Source organism: Ptychodera flava, chromosome 20 (assembly GCF_041260155.1).
Source record: "Ptychodera flava strain L36383 chromosome 20, AS_Pfla_20210202, whole genome shotgun sequence".
Lineage (NCBI taxonomy): Eukaryota > Metazoa > Hemichordata > Enteropneusta > Ptychoderidae > Ptychodera > Ptychodera flava.
Window position 1 is genome coordinate 18,180,987 of NC_091947.1, and position 27,969 is coordinate 18,208,955.

General features: G+C 39.4%; 2 protein-coding genes across 2 annotated transcripts in view; one reads left to right on the forward strand and one right to left on the reverse strand.

The window, feature by feature from the left end:
- Window positions 1–1,759: 1,759 nt before the first annotated feature.
- LOC139120214 (acetylcholine receptor subunit alpha-like) lies at window positions 1,760–27,120 on the reverse strand. Its single transcript, XM_070684413.1, has 6 exons — window positions 26,763–27,120; window positions 10,716–10,855; window positions 9,791–9,835; window positions 9,053–9,162; window positions 5,173–6,232; window positions 1,760–4,265 (listed from the first exon to the last, which is right to left on the reverse strand). The coding sequence occupies exons 1-6, from the start codon at window positions 26,827–26,829 to the stop codon at window positions 4,140–4,142; spliced, it is 1,548 nt and encodes a 515-aa protein (XP_070540514.1). The 5' UTR covers window positions 26,830–27,120; the 3' UTR covers window positions 1,760–4,139.
- The window catches only part of LOC139120215 (neuronal acetylcholine receptor subunit alpha-3-like), a 69,385-nt gene continuing 52,167 nt past the window's right edge, over window positions 10,752–27,969 (forward strand). The window contains exon 1 of the mRNA XM_070684415.1: window positions 10,752–10,892. The gene's annotated coding sequence lies outside the window, so the exon portion shown is untranslated. The remainder of the gene's footprint in view (window positions 10,893–27,969) is intronic.

A 27,969-nucleotide genomic window follows, 5' to 3' on the forward strand; every position in this document is an offset into this window, starting at 1 on the left:
ATTGTAAATCCATGGGGATGTTTTCATTTATACAGTTGCGTTCAAATCGCAATCAATTATCAATGTGTTGTATATTATTATATCAGTTCTTATCGAAATCTGTGAGACTGCCCGTCGTTCGCCCGATAGTTTTCAAATTTGGCACATCCACTGGGTCTAAAGATATTAATCTCGTTCAGGTATGTTTCAATTACGACGACGACTGCCACATCGTACTTTTGAATAAATTTTGTTGGATTTTCTTTAAAACATTTAAATATCATAGAGGGGGCTATATTTCTCAATAGGTTATATATTCTAGATTGTGCGCTGTAACCCTTTCACTACCACGGTTTGACCCAAAATCACTTTTTAATTTATCAATGGTGATTTTGGACCTGTTTATGGGGAATCGGGGTTGAACTCGTGACTCGTGTAATGTTTGATCGGAAATAAGAAGAGCGAACTTAGAAGTAGGCATGATTGTATTAAGACGAGTTAAAACATAAGTCGGTACTAGCCTAGCAGGGAGACCTAAGTTTGAATAAACTCTAGCATTGATGAGATAACAGTTACACGCCTTTTTGCAGAAATATGAGGTTGCCATTCTGTAAGGTGACATAAGCAATAAAATTTCCCGATTACGCTCCAATAGCCCAAAGAATCAACTGAAGGTCTTGAAACACTTTTTTGTTTGTGATGAGAGTGACTTTCCATCCAGAACCAGTAAATATTGAAGAGACTCGTGACGGTCGGTTTACCGCATTTGCACCGTGAAATGATCATAATCACCGTCTTTGTCACCTCCTAAGGGGGATATGAATGTTTTAAATGAGAAATTTGTCTTCTTAAGGTGAAATCTTATCTTTCAGAAAGTTACATGTGAAACCTACAGGTTGTCGTAACACACATTCAGTCAGATCACAGACAGAATGGGTCAAAAATATAAACGATGGCACAAATTTCCCAGTGTTATGGCGAGGATCTTTTTGCCCTAAAATAATTAGTCATGGTCGACATTGTTTGAGTCCGTGGCTGGATTTGTATATAAGTTATTTAACGTTTTCGCCACAATTCGCCACAAAACTCAATGTTATCAACGTTGAGTGTGGCCCTGTCTGTAGGGAACGGGCGGGGGTGGAAGAGTTTAGTAATATAGGGGAAAAGACAAGAAAACTTGGCTTTGTCGTTTTATTTACGCAGTAAGGGACTTTCCAGGAATGGGAATGACTGCCTTGGTATATGCCCAGACCTGGCATTACCTTCCACATTTTGTTTTAGCAAGTTTACAGAAGAATACACATCTACGAGATACCATTCACCACGTTTCGCTTCTTTCTTGTCTGGACGCATCTGGTGAATAATTAGTGTAACACTGCTTAATGTTCACAATCATGATCTTTTTTTGAATGTAACTCTTCTATATTTGGTTTCAACGTATCTCAAAGAATACTTCTGAATGTCGATCTTGTCAAATTTATTGTTCTGCAGTGTTGTCCCGTTCATCATGTAGAGTAAAAACCTGGAAAAATCCATGATAATCTCGCGTCACGATGACAGAGTATTGAAGCTGGGACAAGTATACCTGTTAGGTATACTAGCCGCGGATGGAAGCGACCATTTCTTGCATGGGATAGGCAGGGGCAATCCCCAGCTACATGGCGACGGTCTAAACATAAATAACAACAAATACAAACAAGAAAACAATAAGAACATGCCCGGTTCAACACGTCACTCTCTTTAGATCTCTGTCCCCTTTTACCGCAAGAAATCTATAAATAGAACGATGAATTTGCAGCTCTGCATGCTAAATCTTCCCTCTTCAAGCCATTGTAAGATCGAAAATTAATGTTTTCGATTTGCGCTGTGCAATCCAACTTCACGCATTTTGCATAAAGTTCCACAAAAGAACCTGTCATGAGAAAATTCGTCCAACGATACAAAATACATCTCAAGTCGATCGTCGTTTGCGGACAAATACTGTCAGAAAACATCGCTGATCCGATTTGATTCTCTAAGCTTTCATTTATGATATACATGATTCTTTGAACCGTAATTATCGTCGAGCTGTAGTGTAAAATATTAAACCATTTAACTCAACGGATTTGTCAGAATTTATTCGACCTGTCGTACATCAAACGCTTGCGTATTTCCTTAGGAATGAATTCTTTATTTCTTCTTAATCCTCATAATCGCTTTTTTTTTAAAACGGCCATTTTATTCGAGCGATTAAAAATACATGATTTTACAAAAGCATGAAAATATCATCCCGAAACATCAATTTCCCCTATCCCAACCGATTAGTGTCGATTAATTTCATTGTCGTAGGAGTTCCCATTTCAAGAGAGAAATCAAAAGTTTGTGCATCACTGTCAAATCCTTCACAGAAGATACATTATTGCTCGTTAGAGTGTGTCGATTATATACGCCTCGTTGCTGCCTCTCCAGATTTTCAAAACGACAAAGAAGTGTTCAAAAGACATGAAGAAAAGAAAATATATGTCCCGACAGCTCAAGGATATCGGCTGAAATGCAACATATTGCATCAAGTAATCTGCTCCCCCGGGAAGACACCTGTGCGTTTTGAGAGGCTGAGCATACATGGTTCCACGACACACCTGTCAGGGCTCGAAATTAGCGGTAGTCCCGTGTCCACATCAGACTTCCAACTTTTCTCTAAAGCCATGAAATGGTAGCCGACACGGACTACCAAAGCCTGGGACATACTTGGCATGCCAAAGTCCGGTCAGTCACTTTGGAACGAGCCGGCTTAATGCAGTCAAACCCAGCTGGACACAGAAAGGCCATACTATGACTTTGTTATGCAACTTACGAAGACGACCGGCCATGGGTAGAACTTTGCAACAAAGTTTCAATATCTGAACTGACTGACTTGAATGACAGGCACAGGAAATGATGGCCAATGAAAACGCATTTTCGTTGCATTTTGATCATAATGTATCAATCACAATTACACGGAAATTATGCCTCCTCCCTACAGAAAGACCATGGTCTATTTTTAGCCTACTACAGTATGTCTCAGTGCTGGGATGAGAAGGTCGTATCGTTGTCATGACTACTATCAAAATTTGCATGCAAATCTGAGAGTGACAGGGGTTTTCAAATAGGTCACCAAACTTTTGAGTATCCCTATCGTCCATTATACCTGATTCCTTCAAGTTGGGTATTAAAAGTGTGCAATATTCACATCAAATTACTAGAAAATTCACTTTATGGACAGAATCTAGAGAAATAGCCTTTTCTTGTCTGATCAAAGAAAAAAGATATCCCTGAACTAAAATATGCATGGGCTACCAGCCATTGTCACTGGACTACCAACTTAAGAAAATGGTAGCCCAAGTGGACTACCAGGGGAAAAAGTTAATTTCAAGCCCTGCTTGTCATTTAGAAATTTACAAATAAACCTAACATCTGCAGGAGTAACTGATGAAACTCATCCAATCAGAATTTGCTTCGGGAAAATGATTTTATCGGCTTACACTCCTACAGACCCGCGGACCTCAATAATCCAATTTAATATTTCAATCTCGCTTTGGTTGGAAATGTCATGAGTTGTGTGTTGTCAACGGTAACAGCGGGAAGCCCACACTTGGCAACTACCTTGCCACTTCTCGCCGCGAGATATAATTTGCCGGAGTTAGAAATTGACCGCAGATTAATGAAACGCGCATGGCGACCCTCCCCTGAAAGAATGTTTGGAGGTTCCAAAGTCCGACGACGAAATTGTGATTTGGAACCCCCCCCTATTTATCTAAGACGATAAATCGCTGAAATAGGTTTCTGGGAGTTTACTATACTGACAGGTTTTAGAAAGACTTTTTCAAAGCAAAACCTGAATGGTGATAGAGTATCACGAAGGTAATTTGAACGATCATGCAGTAACCGCGACGTTTGCATAGTGTAGTTGCGAATAAATCGACATGTACTCTGTAAACTGTTCTTTCCTCTGATAACAGTGTATTTGGTCTGATAAATAATTTTGAAAAAGTAGCAACATATAAACTTTATGGCAAGAAAACCCATATATATGTGTTTGACTGGTGACCCCCCCTCCCCAACCAATTCATCACGGAGATGAGTTAATCCTGATTGGCCAATGTCTGGATGATAGGAGAGCCTCCCCCGTACATCTGTGGTCGTCATACTGTAAATACACCGGGCGCAGTGAGGATGATCGTGCCGATACCAGCCATATCACCCATGATGAAGATAACAAGAAACAGTCGGTCGATGACTCTGGCTGCGTATTTCCACTCCGATTTCAGCTGTAAAATTAAAACAAAGATATCAATAACAGGATAAAGAATTTGTTACTGCGTTTGAAACTTTCCTTGTCATTATCACTAGTACCATCATCATCATCATCATCATCATCATCATCATCATCATCATCATCATCATCATCATCATCATCATCATCATCATCATCATCATCATCGTAGTAGTAGTCGTCGTTGTCTCGTCATTATGAAATTCAGATAGCCTTAGTCGCGTGAGCGTGAACGGAGCTTCACTTTGAAAACACAGAAGAGCTTAGCGAAAAGGGTTAATGGTTTGGAAGATTGGTTGACTTTTTGACAAGCGTTTTCATATCTTGGCCCTTGACGACGAATAGTTTACTGTTAAGGTAGAATACGCCTTTGGGACAAATATTCGGACGCTCAAAATTTTACAATTCTTTTCTGATATACCACTTGTGAGGGTTCATCTTAAAGCTCTTGGTGTAAGAAAACTTTTCATCAGCTTAGTTTTTCTAAATTCGAAAATTAAATTTTTCTCCATAAAGTTGACAGAGGGATGGCGGCCATTTTGAATTTTAAATATTGGTAAATCTTGTGTTATTTGTTTCTCTTTTACCAAAATTTGCACGATGACCGCCGATTTTTATTCTTGATTTGGAAAGAGAGTGGTTGGAGGATTCATTAAGGAAAGTTTGAGCAAAAGTTTAAGTCTTTGACTTTCGAGGCGCATACTACCTTAACTTCTTTTCTCCTTTTCTATCCAAGGCAAAAATCTTCCTGATATTTGTTCTGTCAATGCTAATTTGAGCTTTGTCAAAACGAAGCAAAGTTTTTTCCCCCAAAATCTTCCAAGCCCTCCCCCTCCCTTGATGACAGAGAATTCACCACATGTGTGGAACTAAGTATGTGAGCTGAACGAAAGAACCCTTACTTCAATCTCTTTGTCTTTATCCTTTATTTTGTCGGCGATGAATCTTAAATTTGAGGTAATGCATTTCTCAAACTCGGACCAGTACTTATTTTCCCTTCGTTCATCATTACTCCCTATTATCGGCGTCGTGTCGTCAAGGATCGTGATTTCATTTTGTGAGCCGCTCTTATTCAGCGAAGTCTTATCTGGCGACGCGTTCGGACGACTGTTGGAAAGGTCGTTCCCACTTTCAATGCCGCCGTCTGGTTTGTCCTTTTTGGGGCGTTGGTGGTACGAATTCTCCCTGGCGATGCGATAGCCGTAGCTCGTGTAACTGTTCCTGAAACGCGGGATTTTCCGTATCCTTCTAATTCCTTCGTATTCCTGCATGCACAATATCCGGGGCAGAGTGTACAAGAGTTTTCTCCTGACCGACAGGGGTACCGGGCGCGATCTATACGGACCCCGGTGAATGTTCAGGACGACCACTGTCAAGATGAGCGACACCGTCACCATCATCATGTTGAACGCCAGGTACCGACAGATCAGCGGCGTCGTTTCTGAGGTCGGCGGCACCACTTCGGCCACCGTCAAGCTGAGCAGCGATAAGGCGAGTAACGCAGACACGCTGAGAGTAATTTTTTCGTGGAAATCAGGCGGAACGCAGAAAACCAAGCTCGTGATGACTGAAAACAGAAAACAAGGAAATATTACGTTGACCAGGTAGTACAGCGGACGGCGGCGAAGCAAGAGGGTGTAGATCACGACGCTATAAACTTCCCCGGGGCAACATTCAAGTTCTTCGTCGACGGTGCGGACGCTGGTTTCGGATAGCTCCCACTCAACATTGTCGACAAACTTCTCCCTGACGACATATTTGTCCATTGGCTCCAAGTGTACTCGTTCGCTGGTGTACTCCCATGGACCGAAAGAGAGCATACACGTCTGCTGGTCGAAGGGGAAGTACGCTACGTCCATGTCGCACTGGCTGTCCAGCGTCGCCGGTGGCGTGATCCACACCGTGCCGTTGTGGAGAATCGTCGCAAACTTCGAGACTGGTAAATCTGGGGTTCCATGGACACTGTAAGATATATTGGCGAAATCAATAGGTATCTATGTTTAACCACGGTCACTCCACCCTCTGGTGAGGAACCGGAACAAGAACAGAAAAAGGCGACTCAATTGACAAGAGCGTATATAGTCCAGTCAATCTACGACATTTTGGCACCCAACCCACCACAAATTGCAGCAGATTTTTTTTTCTTCAGAATTCATTTTAGAGAGGTACCCAGAACAACATATTAAAAGTTTACTCGACTGTGCCTCGGGGAAATATGTCTAATTTGCATAAATCAAATATGGCTGCAAGCTACCTGACAAAATAACATTATGGCCATATCACATGTTAAACAATCTAAAATAAGTGATTTTATGTCTAACATTACTAATTTGGCACAGGGAATCATTTTGGAGATATAATGCTTAACATAGGAACTTTGATAATTTGCATAAATCCAACATGGCTGCCTAATCAGTGCCCCATTGCTTAACAGTTTCTAATATGAGTAAGGTTCTGGTATATTTTTAGCACTAGGAATCTATCAAAAAGGAACTGAAGTCCTTGGACGTTTATTTTTAAAATATGAAAAATATGCTATAAACCTATATAACGGCCCATTTAACACTGAAATTCGATTTTAATAGGTTTGTAGGGCACCTGAATGTGTTAAAATACTACATAAATATACTGTATTTTGTAAAGAACGTTTATGCCTATTCTGGAGTCTTCCATTCGTATGCTGTTCTGGGTACCTCTCCAAAATGAATTCTGAAGAAAACAATTCTGCTGCAATTTGTGGTTGGTCTAACCCTATTTTGACTGGACTAACAAACTTAAAAAAACCTAGTCGTGTATGAATACTCCACTGGCCACCGTGGGGTCGGGGTGAGTTTGCAGAGACCCACCACATGACTTGATCTTTCTGTTTTTGGGACATACAGAGCGTTTCGAAATATGGAAGGTGGTTATAACTGCAAAACGGACAATTTAGCTCGTCATTTCAATGAACATAATCACCACTTATGCGAAAAAAACATTCAAATTGTATATCAAACTGTATATCGGCGCCGCAACCTGAAACTTACGACACGGTGCCCTATGGACAATTAAAAACTATTCATCCCATTCTTAGGAACTCTTTCTCACAACAACGGAAGATAATCCATCCCCATATGTTAGATTTGGGTATTAATATATCGCCGCCACAGGCGAAGGACGTCTTTCGATGACGAATGTATTTTTTTCTGCCTTGCGCACTGTCCTCACGAAATGCATGTATGCGTAGGTGTTGCACAGTGCAAGCATCTGGAACATATCCTAAAATAATTGTGGTCGCTTTCTGTACATATTTCACCACATGCTGTAGTTTGGTAAAACTTAAATACAAGTGCAGGTCACACAGTTTTGTTTTGCTCTTCAAAGTAATGCATTTCACTCAAATAGTACTTTCAGCATATCCAATATCAGTTTTCACTGAAAATGCACAGGCGGACAAGGCATTTATAGTCAATTCAAAATACGTAAATAATCACGAAATCTAAATATTATTTATGCAGTTAGTTTGATATTTGATCAGAGATGACCGTTCTTTCCGTTCTACAACACTGGAAAATCACGGAACGGGTTCAACAAGGTTTGATCACGTGCGTAAAGATATAAGTGTATACAAATATACTATATTGGACACGCCGTGCCGTAAACGGCTTGTTAATTGCTACCACGGGCATTCAGTGACTTTACGTGTAACTGCATAGCTGAAGGGAAAGTCAGCCCGGATCAAATACCAAACTGATTTTATCAATATTAATTCATATTTCGTGATTATTCATATCTTTTGCTCAGACTATAAGCGCCTTATCAGCCCATAGTTTTGTACACATGTACAGAAACTACTTCACGTGGCGCCACTTTGGTTATCTTTTGTCTCATATCGTGTCGGGTGGCTTTGTACGTGTAGCTTTCCCGCGAAAGCTGCTTTCCCGCTTTATATTTATCTGGTACACCAACTTGCAGACGGTTAATTTCTGATAGTATCACTTTCGATCATTCAAGCTAATGGCCTGCCAATGATATAACGATATTGGGGTCACTATGCAAATCTTTAGGTCATAGACATCAAGATTACACCAAGTATACGCTTATATATTCCAGACTCCGATCAAATTGAACACATTAGTTCACTGTGTGCGTTCACCTCGAACACATAAGTTTACTTTAAAATCAAATTAACGTACTTTAAACTCATTAACTTGCTCGAGATTGCCAAACATCTTTTCGCACTGAGACCATTTTTAGAGATCGAATGGTAGGCCCTCAAGGGCGATTGTTACTCTGTTGTCTCACAAACGAAGGGATTTCTTTATATCACATGTCGCAAACAATTAAATAATGCATGCGTTCATTTAAATGTTTTATGCATGCATATACACTTGCATCCGAATATACAGCTCCCATCAGACGTTCTGAACAATCACTCAAAGGAAACCGATGCCTATACCGTTCTAGCTTTATTCATGGCGTACAAGGAACATCAGAATAAAATTGACTTGAGCTCTAGAGAGAAGGGTACATTTTAACTTTATGAAAACAATAACACCGACGAACATACAGACTGATATTAATGCTACGACCCCTTGTAAATACTGAGAAAACAAAATTGTATGTATGTATGTATGTATGTATGTATGTATGTATGTATGTATGTATGTATGTATGTATGTATGTATGTATGTATGTATGTATGTATGTATGTATGTATGTATGTATGTATGTATGTATGTATGTATGTATGCATTCATGCATGTAAGTGTCTTGCCTATTAATGCATGCATGCTTTCATACCTGTTATCATTCACCATGTCTGGATACCAGAGCCACGTTGATGGAACTATGACGTAATCGATACCCTGGTTGTCGCGGGGATTCCATGTTAAACGATAGTCTCTCCAAATCTGGTAAGAATGAAAGGACCATGGTAATTTCATTTGCCAAGGCACCAGAGTTGTATGGATGATAGCGTCAAGGAATGGCACGCGATCATAAAATATGAATGAAAGGAGCAGATTATATCGCTGAGAATATTTCAACGGAATACCTGAGACGAATTGAAAATAGTGTACGGAAGCCTCAGATGGTTTTGAGAGTAATTGTTGCGCTCAAGATATGAGGAACATTAAGGAGAGAGAGAGAGAGAGAGAGAGAGAGAGAGAGAGAGAGAGAGAGAGAGAGAGAGAGAGAGAGAGAGAGAGAGAGAGAGAGAGATGGTCAATCTCACAAAGAAATTGAATCCACTAAAAAGTTATTAGACTTTCCAGCACTTTTGCAATCATAGAAAAAAATACCGCCGCAATTATCGGCCTATGGACTCACGTATGTATCGGGGGAGCAATATCATAGCTTCATAGGTTAGGCTTAGGACCCAGTGGGCGAGTGTTTTACTTCGCTAGCTATTACTGGGTTCCCAGATGTGGAAACCCTTCGGTGATAACTACAGCATATCCCAATGGAATAAGTGGATTGTTGTTCACTGGTAATAAAACATATATACGCAGTACCTATACACTTTGCAGTTGCCCTCACCTGGTTCAACCAAACGTGTGTGGAAATACTTTGATCTTTCTCGTTCTGGAAAAAATGAAAACAAAAGGTCGTGTTGGAATGCAAATTATTAAGTTACTTTGTTCCTAATAAATCCTATCGCCATCGTAAACAGTAATAACCCCTTTATTAAAGAAATCTCGAAAACAATATTACATAAGAAAATAGCGTACACTTTCCTGTTGGCGATGTTACAGGCACTGCAGTTCCAGGATAATTTCACGGAGACGGAGCACAGAAAGTTTGTTTTCAAGGCTTTTCAAGACTGACACCAAGTTAGGCGTATATGCAAGGTAGTCACACATACTAGGTCGAAATGAGGCCTTTAAGACTTACGGCATGCGCCAGGACATCTTCAGTACGAAAGCCATACATGATTTGTTTATCGTTGTGTACAGTCAATCTCATGCTCGATCAGAGCCTCTAGAGGTTCTTAAACCAACCACAAAACATTTTACGTACAGAGACAACGAGCACACCAATGTGTGGTGTTTCATTTGTAAAAAGTGTTTTTGTCCTAAAATATTGTTTCATTCAGCAGCATACACAGTGATATACACTGCACTGAAGTGCTTGTGATGTCATGTAATGTCACTTGAGCGTACGTCGACTCCATTTTGTTGTCATCTCACGAGTAAACACAAAATTTGGCGGCTGCTTTTGAAAAGACGGTTCTGTATACAATAATTGCAAATTGAACATCAAAACTCCTGCCCGTAGAACTGATTTGGAGTCTACCATGTATTTGTACAAATTAACCCCGGGACGTGGGTGTAAGCAGGTCGTGTGGTGCTCGAATTACATAGATACATGATAACTTTAAATAGTCCCGCAAGCTGGACGGGTTATGAACGCGCGGGTTTATATACGGTTGACTCGCGGCAGAGATCTTGTTAGTTTCACGTACCACATCCAGTAGCTGGTTTATAGACAGGCCGAACTGGATCAACACGCTTTCGCTGTGGTTCTGAACGGGGCGGACGTACTTGTTGTAGGTTCTGAAAAGCTCGCTGTGTAACCGGTTCTCAATCTCGGAACTTACCACACCTGAAAAGACAGAAAAAAGAAGAAATAAGACCGCGGGGTAAGTATGATGCACGCAGCTAAGGTTCAACAAAATGGCATGACGATAAAAATAATTTTACATTGTCTGTAATTTGCCTGCTTTCCCCGTGTGGAAAGCAGGAACTCAACCACATATTTAATGAGATTCACGGTTACTCGACGAAGCATGGTTGAAAATAATCTTGTAATGGTTCAGAATTAGGTTACAGCCATTCTGTTCATGTAGAATATTTAACAGGGCAAATTCTATTTTGCAAATCTGAAGCGTGTAACTGCCATCTGCGCTGTATACCACCCGTTTGTCATGTTGAGATATTTTTAATAAGCGATTTTCCGCCAAGAACGTTTATGAGGTTTCTCTGCAGTATGTCTCGAGAAATATCGACAGTCGCTCTTTGGAGAAGGTTAATTTAATCAAATTCTATAGCAATATAGGCTACTTTGCTTGCTTTTGCCCTTGCCGCCAGTTTGTTCCATTTTTCTGTTGAGTTCGTTATTGCAATTTGCGACCGTAGGAAAGTGCGGGCGAGGCTTGCCAATCCTTGCCATCTGTTCAAAATGGCTTATTACTCACGCTTTGCCAGGACCTACATCGCTACCAGCGAAGACGTTTTACCTTTTACAAATGAGCGAGCATATTAAACTCAAATTCGTATCCTATTGAGATTGATATTAAGTCACCGAGAGCGATTCGGTTTTGACCTGGACCGGGCCAGTCTCGCGTCCGGAAGGTGTGATCAGCTGGGCCCGTAAAAAATTATCGCCCTAACACGTGAAAATTGCCTCTTTTATATATATATATATATATATATATATATATATATATATATATATATATATATATATATATATATATATATATATATATATATATATATATATATATATATATATATATATATATATATATATATATATATATATAATATATATTAAATTTTTTAAAGCCCCAAGAAAACTTTGATGATTCGCAATAGAACAACACAGTGTTTGATCAGTTAAAGGCAAACTTTGTTTCTTGGTGTAAACTTGATTATCTTGATGAAACTTCAAAGGAAGTACAAGGTGTCAAAAAGAACTTATGCGAGGACCAGGGACTGCTGCTTTGAGTACTCAAACGTTTCATCCAGCAACAAACTGAAGGGGATCTAGCAAACCCACTTTGTATTACATGTATTCTTCAACCTTTGGCCAGGTGTATTTGCCAAGTTCGTTTGTTGCGGGCATTGTTAGCTGCCCTGTTTACATTTGCTGTGCATAATGCTGAGCATTATGTGTATGTCTCTCTAAAGGTGAATATTTATAGCTTTGTGATAATTGGTGGGTTTCTAGCCACTGTACAATCGTAATGAATAATTTAGAGAAATGCCACAATAGGTTGCTTTCGGGCATCTTCTCACATACTTAAGGCGCTATGACCTTCGATGGGTTTTAACGGTATTGGGTCTGTTGGGATTCAGCTGGGAAAGCTTTCCTTAAAGAAATTTCACAATGTTGTCAACTTAGCTTTCACAATCCCAAAGTAGGGAAGGTTAGGTGGAAGTAAAAGGCAAACAGAATCTGAACCAGAGACAAGCTATCATTTGCTATAATAGTGTACTATAAATATCAGCATAAAATTAATTAAAAGGTGTATCAGTGGTGTGAATTTTGCTTGAGATTTGTGAAGTGTAATCCTATCAGATACCAGAAAAGTGTCAATTGACATCTAAAAGAACCCACAACCTAAATGCAACTTTTTCAATACAGCAAAATGTAGTTAGTCGTAACTTGACTAGCTGTTTGCATCGGTATTAAACAATTTGAGAGAGAGAGAGAGAGAGAGAGAGGAGAGAGAGAGAGAGAGAGAGAGAGAGAGAGAGAGAGAGAGAGAGAGAGAGAGAAGAGAGAGAGAGAGAGAGAGAGAGAGAGAGAGAGAGGGAGGGGAGGGAGGGAGGGAGGGAGGGAGGGAGGGAGGGGTGTATAATCCCATCTTGTTCCTTTCACCTGTCTCTATTGTTCTTCGCGCTTTGACCTAGCTCGTTGGTCGTCTGCCAGTCAAATGCTTTTGTACGTGATTTGAACAGTATATCTGAAGTCAGTCCAGGGAGCAATGGCGACACTAACTTGAGTGTCGCTGAGTTTCTTTCTTTTTCTTATATCAATTGTACGTGTTACCGTGGTTAGTTGGCGGATAATGTAACAGCTTTTCAATTCAATTCAGGTCAGTGTCTTTCTTGTTGATTGAGAGAAAAACCGAGATCGTGCGTTGATTTATTTTTGCAGTGCAATTTGCAGCAACTGTTCTTCAAAAGATGCAAAAATGGTAGAACACGCACTATTTCAGTCAAAATACTGTAAAGTTATGACGTTGGAAATATATCCAGAAAGGGGTGAAAGAAAACCGTTCTTGATCAAGGAAACGGGACCTAATAATATTTTACTTTAAGTGCCATGCGAGGAACATTAAAAGTGGCCAAACGTCATAAGCAAGTTCAGCTTTCATGTTTAAAGCGAACTCTGCAATTAGTTAAACAGGTGGTGCGACTGTGCACACCAACCGTATTTTCAGAAGCTTCCATTTGGTCACAGATCTCCAGTGCCGCGAGCGGCGAGCAATTTTTATACGTTCTCTTTTTCTGTCCAAAATGGTTATATTTAACTCAAGGGAGTGACATTTTAGTCATTGCAAAAAGTTGAACGATCAACGATCAGGATTTAGTATGCCCTAGATAACGTTATTTTTGTATCATATTTCTACAGGCTTTATAGTATATGTGTTGATTCTTTTTGTACGTGTAACATTTGTATGCAAGTAATCGAAACACTGGCCTTTAAGCAAATATTTTCTTTTCATATATATAATTAAACGGATGATGAGTATCTTAAAAATATGAATTATGATTATATGGTACATGTATATATGATGATATTTAAATAATGTGATTATAATGTGCATATAAGTGCATATAAGAGAGAGAGACAGAGAGAGACACACACGGGGGAGGGGTATACGTTTTACCCATTGTTGTTATCCTCATAGACACTGTATATGCCTATGCGAGTTTTCCGCGTTTACGTTTGGTAATATGAGCAACCTTTCTTAAACACCAAAAGAATCTGCAAGGTCTGCATCCGAAAAGTGGTATCCGAAAGGTTGTATTAAGCGTGGAAATAATCAAAAGGGTTGTCAATGTGAGGGAAGGTCTGTCAGTTAGGTTGTTCTCTGTCGCCCCTGTCTGCTGATGTATGTATTGATGTCCATATCTTTCGTTAATCTATTCATGTTTGTGTAACTGTCTATTTCAACTCATTCCTTTCAATCGCTGTAACAAAACAAAGGATATAAACAAATATCGGGTATTTTTCAGTATCATCTGACATTCACCATCTATAGTTGAGAATAGATGCAATCGCCCACGGTACAGTTTCTCCCCTGTATGGATGTGCCTCGGTATGGAGAGAGAGAGAGAGAGAGAGAGAGAGAGAGAGAGAGAGAGAGAGAGAGAGAGAGAGAGAGAGAGAGGAGAGAGAGAGAGAGAGAGAGAGAGAGAGAGAGAGAGAGAGAGAGCTGGAACGCATGCTGATGACGAAGAACGCCATTTTTTCAAAACTTCGACTCTGCTATATACCGTATTTGTCTACTAGCCTATTTATAAATTTGAACTATTCATCTTTAACAACTGGATGCATGTGGGCTCGTAAAATTTTCATCACAAATTTGCTAAGTTCACAAGTGACCATCCGGTGTTGACACATCATCCAGATATGCATATGGTGTCCCCGTATTATGCAAATTAAGATATTCTCCTTGTTCTCCATATTCTTAATATATTACAAACATATGTTTTCCTCAACGTGATATCCCATATAACTTATACTTTTAACCGATGGCGTTTTAACTGACAGTTTGACATCCGGCATTCCGTCGATATGGAGTAGGCAAGAAGTCAGAGATCGCTAAGTGTGTTAACCTATTTCTAAGATTTTAAAAATCTTGCGGGATAAAGTTACCTTCTTACTCATAAAAGAGTTTACATAGCACTATTAGGGCCTATATCTCTATTATTGATTCAACATTTTGGAGTGTTCATCGCAGAATGAGATATGCTTGAAAATAATAATTTATTCTTTCTCACAAGTGTTCAGTCAAAAGTTTTATCAAATTTGTCGAGCAATTATCGGCAAACGACAACAAATTCCAATCTCAAATTTTTGACTCCGTATCAAAGACAGAGCAATGCCCGCTGGTTGAGGGGTCGTTGGCAGAGTTAACATCCAAAATGAAAACCGTATATTTTATGTTCTGCAATTATTACAAATATGTGTGAACTGTATCAACTTTATTGGTCTCTACGGCCCTATTCCAACGTGTCTGTGGCTTGTCGGTGGCATATGTTTTATGGCGCCGTGTCTCCCGATGTCATTACCGCGCGTGTGGCTCGAAGTCTGACAACGCTCGTCAAGTTCATCACAATCTGTTGAGTAGGCACCTTGGAGGTGCATTTCACAATTTTGCTTGTCCTTCACTGAAGGAAACACCGAACCGAACCCTGTTAAAATAACGGAAGAAAAATTGGGGTCGCGGGAGAGAAATTGGGGTCACTTTGCATAAGGTGTACAACGCGGCTCGAAATGAAAGTTTCAGACGATACCTATTATTTGCGCTCACTTTGCTCAAATAAACTTGGACTGAACGTCTTTAAGACCACAGAAGAAAAATTAGGGTCACTCTGAGCTATTTTCAAAAAACAACTGCTCCAAACTAAACCTTTCTCTTAAGGTAGAATGAGCTTCGGGGACTGTACTTTTCTGATCTACCGCTTGTCAGTGATCGTTTTGAAACTAATGGAGTTAGTAAACTTTTGACCAGCTTAGACTTGTAAAATTCGAAAAATTGATTTCCTCCATAGAGCTACCACAGGGCGGGCGGCCATTATAAATTCCAAATATCAGTAATTTGATTCTCAGAGTTTCAAAATTTGCACAGTGACCTCTGATTATTGTTCTTGATTTGGTAAAAGAAGGGTCGAGAGTTTTAGCAAAAATTTTAAGCATTTCCGTTTTCTTGAATTGGTGCATATTAACGTAGTACTGGGAGGGTGGCCGGTCAGCTGTGTTACGTGTCACAGTATGATGATAAAAAAATTGAATAGCGATTTTCAAAAACAAGGGAAAGACGGAAATTTGTCTCTGTAGCAGAGACAATCAGTGCGAAGAGCGGTAACATATTCTAAGTGTAAATTTATTCAAAATATTATCCCAAAGGTGCGATCATTTTGATTCACACTCTCCACACATGATAACCTGTAACGATAACACTGGACATCATACATATGTAGCTTGTTCGGCAAGATGAATACCGCAGCGGGTGTTGAAGCAGACAAATTGGATTGTACAATATTTAACAAGGAATACACTTGAAATATAAGGAAAATATCACCCAAAGTCACTTAACAGCGGCTAACATTAATTTCCGCCTTAAGAGAATGCTTTTATTTCTGATTTCCCTTGGACACTTCACAATAACAGCAGTGCCTGTTTACTGCGACCGGGAATATTAATTGCCGTGCAAGAAGGCGTTTGTCACAGCGCGAAACGTGACAATGAACTCGTCAACTATACGCACGAGATCTGTTGAAACCTACGACATCAGCGGGAAGCCAGTCATGCCATCGGGGGATGTTCGTTTCACGTTTGAAGTGATCAAACTAAACGCGGCGTTTTCCACGCCGTGTGGCTGATGAAGCTACACGCCAAGGAGAGACGGTGTTTTATTGATTTCCGTATATGGCCGTCGGGCAACATGGGGGATCCGGACAAGAAACATACCTAACGGCATAGCCAATTAGGCCAACGCTTAGCGACATCAAAGGCAAAACACAATACGAAAAAATCCCCCTCAAGTAGCACTTGTTTTGCCGTGATCTGTCTGGGAAACGAAGTTAATATTGGATTTTATCGCCGATCGAAATTTTGAAGTGGATTTTGAGACGAAGAGTGTTTGTTTTCAGACACCTATTTCTTTTGAGAAAAACAACCATTCATCCAAATTCTTTCTTCTAAACCGTTTCAGCCTTGCGGCTTTCACAAGGGAATGACTCGGACCAAAAGAAATTTATCCAACGTTTGCCCATGTGTTTCGGTTCGTGTCACAGGCATAGAGGCTGTCAAATGAACCGTACGTATGTCGAGATTTTAGAGTCGATCTTTTCTTTAGCGGAAACATCTTCCGTGTTTTTTCACAAAAAAAGTCGTGTATAAAAACACGTTTCAACCTGCCTAGCTGCGTGTCTTATCAATATTGCACATTCCGGGGTGAATCAATAAAAAAACTACTGGCTCTATACCGTACGTGTTTTACATACAAAACGGCCTATTCGCTTTATGATTCACCCGGTGTACTATTTTCATCCAACATTCTTATATTTACGCGCCGAATAAATTTATGCAAGAAAGCTCTTTTTAAAATCTGACTCACGTCTTGTGATATCGTTGAAAATATGCTACTATGCCCAAAATACGTGCATTCTCTCTACAAGAAAATTCTGCTCTCAATACCCTTGCTGCTGGTAAATATTTCAAAAGCCACGATTACTTACTTTGCCGTTGTGTGGATTTTTTTAATTTTCTTTTATTTTCATCAATAAATTCAATACTAGTAATTCATTATATTGCTAATTGTTAAATATTTTTCACATTAATGATGGGATTTGACTTTCATCCGTATTTTATGCTCACTGTCTTACTGACTACGTATTTACAAACTGAAACAAAGTGAATTAAAAATGTTGAAGGCATATAAACTCTGCCTATCACAGTATCTAATGCTGATACAGTAAACATTACTGTTATTAAATTTAAGGTAGTATGCGCCTTAAACTTTTGCTCAAACTTTCCTGAATGAAATTTTGAACCATTCTCTTACCAAACCTACAATAAAAATCGGGGGGGGGGGGGGTGTCACCGTGCAAAGTTTGGAACTAGCGAAAACAATTACCCGACATTTTGCGATATTTGAAATTCAAAATGGCTGCCATTCCCGTGTTAACTCCATGGGGAAAAAACGAAGACGTTGAAAGTTTTTTTTCCCAAGAGCTTTAAAATGAGCCCCTAAAAGTGGTAGATCGGAAAAGAATCATTGTAGAAATTTGAGAGTCCGAATATGTCCCCGAGGCGAGGTCTACCATAAAAGATATAATTTTTTTACTTTTGAATACGCACAAGGTGTTCATCTAAGGTCAGATACTCAAAGGGGAGGATTTTCAGAAAAATGAGTCCTTCAAAGATGTCCTTTTCTGATATAACGAGGCAGACGAATCGTCTTTCTTAAAGTTACCTTGAGACATTTATTATAATTAAAGCAACCTCGCTTTCACCTTGGCTAGATCACCGCGAGATAGCATCAAGCATTAGCTAAATACCATTTCACTGTATATATTTCTTACTCGCAAATTTTATGACTCCCATGTGATAGTCAGCGAATATACTGTATTCTAATCAAAGCAGCAGACGATATTGTTGTAACTGTTACCGGAGAAGTGAATTCCATACAACTCAATGCGCTGAATTACGCGCCTTTGCAGCTGTTGAAGGTTCAATATCTGTGAAAATCATTTCATTCCAGTGAACATGTATTCTTAAATGCAGAACCTTAGTCTCAGAATGACTTAAGACTAAAATATGCGACGTTATTGTTGACAAGTGAACGAACGGAAATTTAAATTTACGACGTTATTGTTGACAAATGAACGAACCAAAATTCAAACGTGCGATGTTATTGTTGACAAATGAACGAACTGAAATTCAAACGTGCGATGTTATTGTTGACAAATGAACGAACCGAAATTCAAACTTACGATGTTATTGTTTACAAATGAACGAACCAAAATTCAAATATGCAACGTTGTTGACAAATGAAGGAAATAAAATTCAATTGTGAATAGCATTCGACATTGAACAAAATGTACACTTTATTGACGAGCCGAAGAAAAGTCATTGCGACACGATTTTAAAAAAGGAGAAGAAATTGTGTTTTCCAAATAGAGCAAAAAGTACTGGAAAAAACCTTGGTCCAAAAGTTGCAGCTAAAGTAATTAATGTAATGTAGCCAACGTAGCTGTAATGTTGAATGCGCCCTGGGGACAGATATTCAGACTTTCAAATTTAACGATTATACTGTTTTGGTCTAGTAATTGCGTTGGCTCATTTTGAGGCTCATTTTTGAAGCCGACTTAGTTTTGTGAAAATCGTACATCTAATTTTGATGTGATGTGATGTGATGGGATACGATGGAGTTCACACAGGATGGCGGCCATTTTGAATTTCAAGTGTCACTGGTAATTTGTTTCTCCAGTACTGTTTTAATAACATTTTGCACGGTGACCAGTGATTATTATCCTTAATTTTGAAAGGAGATGGTTTCAAGTTACCTTACTGTAACTTTGAGCGAAGTTTAAGTCTTAACGTTCTACACACCGCACGCAGAAATCGTTCAACATTTGCGCGTTCTTTGATAGACGCGACAGTTTCCATTTACGATGAAAGCAATGCAGATAGGAGATCATATCAGCAACATTCAAATGTTTGGATACATTTCATCAATCAAAATGACTGTGATTCTTCATGTTTTATATAATGGATACGCCCTCTTTAAACAACAAACATTTGCCAAATGTGTTTCGATGATACCTTTGGAAATTGAGCAACAATACCAGCCTTTAGGCCGACGATCTTATTTAAAAGGGTAGCGGCGTCTTCATAGATAGACCAAGTGCAGTCATTCTTGAATTTTTAATCCTAGCGCATACTTAACTCCACGGCAGCGCAAAAGTCTTAAGACATCCCTAAGGAATACGACTGTCTATGTAATATCCATTTTCAATGGTCTTGAAGGCTTAAGACCTTTTGCACCTGATGTAAGCTTAACTTCTCTACTCCCTATCGCCTGGAGAGCCTGTTCTAACATGCAACTGGTGAGCAAATACTGTAATCTCTACCATGATTAGGCCATGAAAAGTGAATCTTTCGGCCAAATCGTGACATGTGACCCTACAAAGACGCGATGAAATCGTCAAGTTTTGAATCCATCACCAAGTACAGCTCGCTAGAACACTCCCCTTTGACGTACGCAACGGCAAACGTGACGTTGAGCTTCCGAAGTGGATGGACTTGAGTCTGAAATTCGATAATCTTGATCGGGGATCGCTGATTGAAAAATACCGGCGAGCGTCATTCTGCCATTCTCGAGTGACAATTAATCTAAGTTTTGTCAATACATGCGAAAGGACTTCACCAGACGTCGATAAGAGATGTTGGTCCAATATCGACGTTATACGAAAAACACAAAGGACTAATAGTCGCAATTATTGGATTTAGGGGGATTAGAACAGTCAAGGAGATTTACTATGCAAATAAGAACTCCCTAAAGTATTGGAAGTCCATATTGAAGAATCAATATTTAATATGGTGCCGATAAACACATTTTCCACAGACGGCACTTCAGGCGGGGAATATCTAAAATTCCGTGTCGAACTTTATTTTCGTAGATTTGTGATTTTAAGACTTGTCATAAAGTAAGACACAATAATGGGGTAGACTTGTCTGCTTTTGAATAAATGGTCGCAGACGACATGACGACTTGCAAGGGGACGCCGCCATGTTGCCGCCAGACGATGGAAAGTTAAGGGGGCTTTCGCGCCTGTTTCTGCTGAACGGCGGATCGGCATAATTGATTCAAACTCAAGGTGTGACAGGTAAACCAACTGGAAGGGAAACGCCTCAAATGTGTTACAGTAACTACAATGTAATTTTTACAGTTTGCGAAGCACATTTTAGGTGAACAAGCCTGTGAAGGTAGACAGCGGCGCGATGATAAGGATTTTCATTTTGTATCATTTTATCAGTCGTAGATTTCAAGCCAAAATCCACTCGGCATTTCAACAAAGTGACAAGATCTACCAGCCGAGCTTGAACGACCGCAGGGAACAGGATAAATACCTCTTATCGATTTACCATAGAATGCTCGCTTGCTTTGTGAAAGTTCTTTCAACTCCGTTTACAGACTGCAAAATCAAATACCTTGTTAAAAGATTGAGTTATCTCTCCATCTACAAAATTTCTAATAGCCTAAAGAAAGGGCCATCTATTCAATGATAACGAGCTTATTCGTCTTTTGATGGAAGCAACGAATTGCATTCAATATTGACACCGGAGATGCATGATTTTAAGGCACGGAGATGTGTTTGCCGACACTTAGTTCAAAATCTAAAATTCAAGGCATGCCCGGAAGCCATAATTGAATAGAAAAGGCGTTTGTGTGAGCCAGAATCGATGATAAATTCAATTCATCGTCTGGCGGCCCTCTACCATGCCAATCCTAATGGAAATAAAAACCCTCTATTATATGTCACGTCTGTACACAACGTTTCTGTTACGTACAGGGCTTTACTGTTGTATACGTTTCGGGGCTGATTAGCCTCGTTAAATAAGTGTCGTTGGTGAATCAATGGTTTCAAATGACTTTTGTTAGTCTGTGTTATTTGCCGATTCCGAACAATGACAAAACATTTCACAAAGAGGAATCATTGCATTTTTTACTAACATCTGAATGTTTTACCCCATTTATACGTATGTATGTATGTATGTATGTATGTATGTATGTATGTATGTATGTATGTATGTATGTATGTATGTATGTATGTATGTATGTATGTATGTATGTATGTATGTACGTATGTACGTATGCATGGATGCATGTATGTACTTACGTAGATGTATTTCCTTAGAACCTGCATTTCCATAGTAATAACATGGCTACCGTAATGCAGTAAAGTACAGTTTTACACATAACTTTGTAAAAATTACCCTAAAATTAATCAAGGTTTTGGCATTCTATTGTCACGAGACTACAAATGGCGGTAGAAAGCTATTTTGATTTTTAAAAAAATTCTACTCCTACGGAATCGGAAAAAATGTATTTGTGGCCTTGATTCTAAAGCTAGACAATAGCTCGCTGTCTCACTTTGAAATCGCACCTAGTACATTGCAACAAGGATGCAATAATCTTTATTCTGGCGAGCATACTCTTTTTTTAAAGTTTAATGTCTAATTTTACACGGATGTGACCTGTCATAAAATATTTATTATGTGTGATATTATAGATTAACCCTTTGCATGAGATCTCATATAAGTTGCAAACAGGTTTTTAAAAGGTGTATTCCTTCATTATTTGATGGCAAAATAAAACAGTTTCGTCCCAAAAGCAGTATATTTCATGTTACACAGAGCATGATTAAATTTAGGATGGTTTTCAAGAAATAATTTGCTTAAGAACTATACAGTACGTCATTGTGTTTATGACGTCCCCTTATTGATGTAACACTGAGCGACTTAAATTTTGCCGCGATGTTCAGTTGATTAGCAATCTTTTTCGGGGCGACTTTCAAAGAGAAACCAATTTATTGCTCAGCATAGCTTTTCATGCGACTAACCTCACCACAGCTTTCGCTCATTACAATGCCAGGAAACTACAGCAACTAGATATAGATAGCCTCGCTTCTTCTGTCAATGCAGCGACCGAGGATTTCAGTATAACAAGTGTTAGGCAAGGTGCAACTCCAAGGTCACTGTCAAAGTTTTTGTGAATAATTTACAGTTTCAGGAGTTAAGTAACGATTAAATGTAAGCGAAAGAAATTCAGATTCAAATGCAGGAGAGACATAGACTTCTTTTTGCCCCTGTAATAACTATATTTATTGAATCCAATTTATCTACTACACCAAAGCACGATCCCTCTACGTGACCAAAGTCATTTAACTGTTTGCATAATAAATGTATATAATGTGATGGTTAAGTGACCCTATTAACTCACCTGAGCGACTTCATAAATGTTTATACGCGTTTGTAGGTCAATTTTGTCAGAGCTCGAAATAATTTATGTGTCAACTTCATCGTATATATTCTATGTTTGTCTTGTCTAATATTGAGAAATATTTTATTAAACATGAGCAGTCGAAACAAATCGGATTCAGCGCCTTGTCTTCGGCCCGCTTGTCTCTTTTATTAGACAAAATCGACGGGCATACTTTCTTGAAATCTTCTGACAGCTTTTTTGAAAAGAGTCTAAAAATGTTCTGTCGATGTTTGACAAATAGTTGAGCTCAAATCCAAGCGAGCTTCAAAGGCCTGTACGGCGTATTTTAAAACAAGCACTTTGCAATATGAAGCAAACAAACCGTAATGAAACAAGCGATCTGATTGGCTGTTGCCCATTTTAGAAGCCTAGACCACTTAAAACGTCTTCTTTCTTGCCATGGTAGCGACGGCTTATTTTTTGTGTTCTTCAATTGAACAGTACTGCAACTTTTCATACTTCAAACCAATATATCAACATTATCTTTATATGTCAGAGAATCCTTTCATGTTGTGAGTGGTGTTTGTATTGCGCAAGAATAAACACTCGAAAAGACCACATCATGATTGCAAACTTTTCCCCACGGAATAGGGCAGCGGGACAGCGTCCCAGCCTTTCAATATTCCGGTCAGCGACACCGTTCCGAGACTGACGCAGATTACGAAGATATAGGGCACGTAATGGGCGAGCTCTCCTGGGCGCTTCACATGTCGATGTCCTGAACTCGCAAAGTCTTCCTGACTTTCGCTATCAGCATCTCAAATGATATTCATCAAGCTACATGTAAGTTAATATTGGGAAACACGACAAGCAAGGCATTAGCGGGAGTACAACGAATCAACTAGTACACAGAACAACTGTGTTTGTGCTTTAAAATGGTGTATGTACATGTTAAAACCATTTAGGCTGTCGTCTCACCGTAACGAGTATCTTTCCTGGAAGGGTGTCAATTTCTTAACTTCTTTCATGTGAGTTTTCGGCTCAGTCACCGGCCTCAGACGTACTCTCATCGAAGTTATTTTTTAAAACCATGAAAAGGCAGTATTTTATTACACCGTGTGCATTTAGACGTGGATTATTAGTTTGTCGCTAAAGAAGCGCCACTTCGGAGGAAAGTGATCTCTAGTACCAGTCGTGCGGCGGAGAGGATATTGGCAAGTCAGTTTATCCAACATTCCAAGAGCGAAGTCACTGTCCGTCGTAACTGCTACCGTACGCAAAAAATTTGCATCGAGCCAGAAAAAAATTCTTCCTCGGATTTTTTTCGCAAAGATACAGGGACAGGAAGCGAATTTTTTGATATGACGAACTAGCAAAATCTCCCAATAGTTACATCGCTACTGATGACCTGGAGTCTAGATTTTACAAAATGTCCACAATAATAGAGGTATTAAATATACCGGCGTTACCGACAGAACAAATTTTGAGCATTTTCACATGTAGGAAACAAAAACTGTAAATTTAAATATATAAAGCAAAAAGGCCCTAAATCGAAACAATAGCAGTAAATGAGAATTTACCGCAATCATGTAGGAAAAAATCCAAATTGGCTAAAGTAGAAGCGGCTATTCCGAGAAACAATGACATTTTCTTACTGGCCTCATGTGAAAAAAGTCGGTAATATTGGTCGGAACACTGACATGATGATGAAAATGCCGTAGACAAAATACCACTTCAGCCTTGTTGGCTGACTTGAACAATGAAGGAAAAAGTGACACAATTTTAACGTTTACCAAAATGCATTTGATCGCATAGATTAAGAGAAGCATATCACACACGGACATTTTTTATTCAAAAAGAATTCATATATTCAACTCTGAGTGAATACACAATGACTCAGGAGAAGAGATGCACTCAACAATCCAGTTTCCCTGGGACACTATGCAACACGACATATTACTTCAACCATTACGGACCTTGATATTTTGTGATTCCCAAGATAGAATCGGTAAGGCTAGGTTGTCTTCTTTCAGTTTCTTTCTCTACGCCAACAATGTCCCTCCCCGCTTTACGAATGCAAATTCTAAGAGTGGGAATCCACAATGAATAGACATGGACCTTAGATTCCGAAAACCTCAACATTACAAAGAAATGAGTTGCCGAGAAGCCAATAGCAACAACCCCAACAATCTCAGGCAAAAATTTACCGTGTCTATCTTGCATGTCAGCCCTGAGGTTAGTTTTTTTAAAAAATTTGAGCATTTCAAGCTAACGAACACACATATGAAGAGATGCAGTTTCTCCCGAAGTCAAAATTGATTTTTCTGTACAGCAAGTTCGAATACCCGTTATTCCAAAATACAGCGTACTTTTGGTTCCGCGCGTAGAAGTCGAGTGTTTTTATCAGCTTAATTTAGCAGCAAATTTGTTTACTACTGTTAGAATTTTAATGGCTGACAAAAACTGACAAATCCCCTTAATCCTCTTACCACCTAGAACAAACTTTATCCAGAAGATCGATTAACTTGGCCTTAATCTTTGTCACTTCGGCTCTCAGAGTTTGAGTTTACCAAAACAAAAGTTGTGTGTGTGCACATAGACCCTGGAGCGAAGATTTACGGTGTGAAATACCGTAAATGCCTTCAAAAGGCACATGCATGATGGGAAAAGAAATATTCCCCAACATCTGGAACTCGCCTGCTTCAAGGGAATAAATCAACTTTCCCCGAAACATTTATCACCTTTAACTTTCTCTGTCAAAAAGCAACATATTCACATCATGTCATCGCGACGTGTACATCACCATCCCAATGAGCAAAGACACGATGATGCAGACATATTTTTTTTATAAAATGTCATTTTTATCTCACCTTATACACATGGCGGGATCTGGGGAGACAAATTGATGATCATACGTCGACTATAGAAGGCAAAGTGCATTTAATTTTGAAGTCCGTTCCTTTCCTAACTTAAATTAATCCACAAGGAACTTTTACCGTGACCCGAATGGAAATTCAACATAAGCTTCCGCGCATCTTCGTCGTGTTGTCTACTCAGCACTACGTATGTATTTGGTGTATTGACATTTGTGACATAACTTCTCCAACTTGTAAACTTTGAAGGTTGGCTTAGAAAGCATAGGAATGGTGAAAATGCAAAGCTCATTACTATGGACAAGGCGTCCACGCCGTTGTAGTGCGAGGATTAGTGGGACCCTGCAACACCTAGCTTTAGATACGGAATTATGCATGAGGCGACACTGCTAACATAACTCTTAATTCACATTTAAGAACCCTCATTTCCAGCGAAATGATTAAACACAAGTAAACGGTTATGTCATGCAAAGTCTGTACGATTAAACTTTTTTTTACCGAAATGTCACGGAAATGTCACTATTGATGTTTTTTCTCGCTGATGGCCCACTTGTGCCGAGATTTGGAAAAGTTTATATGTCTAGTTGTACTATACTGGAAAGGTGCATACCGAACACAAAAATCGCCTTCATAGGACGTTATTCTGATAATTTTTGTATCATTTCGTCATGTTCGTACACACAAATACAACGTTTTGTACTTTTAGCATCGTTTTATAATACATTGGTTGCTTCCATGGGAACAGATGCAGAAAACGGTATCTCAAGTCATACTGTCACCATGCAAATGTCTGTGTAAAGTGCAATACAGTGAGATTGTATTTCACTCACATCATATCATATCATACATCAACATAATATCTGACTTCATAGATTGTTGTTAGAACAGTATTTCAATGTTTTGTTTACATAAACAACAAATAAAGAATACGTTTTGTCCCTTCGGACAATGGAGTCTAAATGGCGCTGTAACTTTCAACTTTTTTTGGTACTCAACGCAGTTTGATCTTGCTGTCGTATGACAACTGAATATGGTGTTTTGGTTTCTGCCATTCCGCAGTGTTTAAATGCAACTTACAAATCTACTTAAAATATATTTCCGATGGCGGTTGGCTGTCTTCAGAAACAAGTGGCTGCACGTCACAAATACTGAGTCCAAACTTAGGAAAGACATAAATGCTTACCGCCATAAAACAAAGTCAGCGTAGCCACTGCGAGAAGAAGAAACTTCGCCCAAACATCCATTCCCATGATTGCGTGGTAACCCGCCTTCACGGCTTTCGTGTGACAGCACCGGTACGAGCTGTAAAAACGCCGCTTTAGTAGTTTAAGAGGGACTCAGTGAGATACGAACGTAGGATTCCCATCTCCTGGGCAGACTACAACTGAAAACGCGTTCAGAATACCCACATCATCGCCCGGTGTTTTGTGGATGGCCGCTGGGGACTTGTACAGACGTCTTGTCTACTTAACTCTGACTTAAAACATAGCACGGGCATCGCGTTCTTTCAGCCCAGCTCTCTCGACTTCCCCGGATTTGCATTATCGATCGGTAATGACGGGCTGCCCGAGGCGTTCCCGACAATAAGGCATTGAACGACGCTGTCGGGAATCTACTACACTTAACGGATTTACAACGCCGAATTTTGCGGGAAACCAAGGTCCCATTCAACAGGTTCTATATATCATGCTCGTTAACTCTGCGGGAGTTAAGTGTACATCACCCCTGTTCTACCTTTTCCCTCTTCTAAAGTGGACTTTGATCAGGCATCGCACCCTACTCTGTGAGAACCCGGGTCATCAAAACGACAGCTATATCATTATCTTTTCTCTGGAAGGTGTCAAGACCCTCCTTTAACGCAAACACCATTTACCGGGAATAACTTCTGCATAGTGATCTTCAAGAGATGTTACGCTAATTATGCCTTTGTTTTACCATGGTCGCCCTTTCATTTTGATAATCCCAGAATACTGCACTTTCTGAGCCCTTTCATTAAGTATTTAGGACTTCTGTTAATTTTTTGTTGTTGACCGACACTGTCCAGCAAATGTGTGGGGTGAACCCAAGACGGAGAGTGGAAAAGCCCCAGGAATTTATCTATCGCCAACTTCTGCCTCATGAAACCATAAGCTGAAACTGAATAAGCAATAAACACAACCGTGCGGTTTTAATTTGTGGTAACGGTTAAAAGATGCATATAAGAAGCTTATAAGCGGACAATAACACAAACACCATTACATAACGGATAGCGGGCAAGACTGTTACATGCCATCCAGACACAATGAATTGATTTACCCAAGATGCACCTGTGATACATCCATTGGAAACTTTTGAACAAACGATGTCTTGCCTTCTCTTTCAAGTCCTTTATCGGATTAAAATACCGTTAC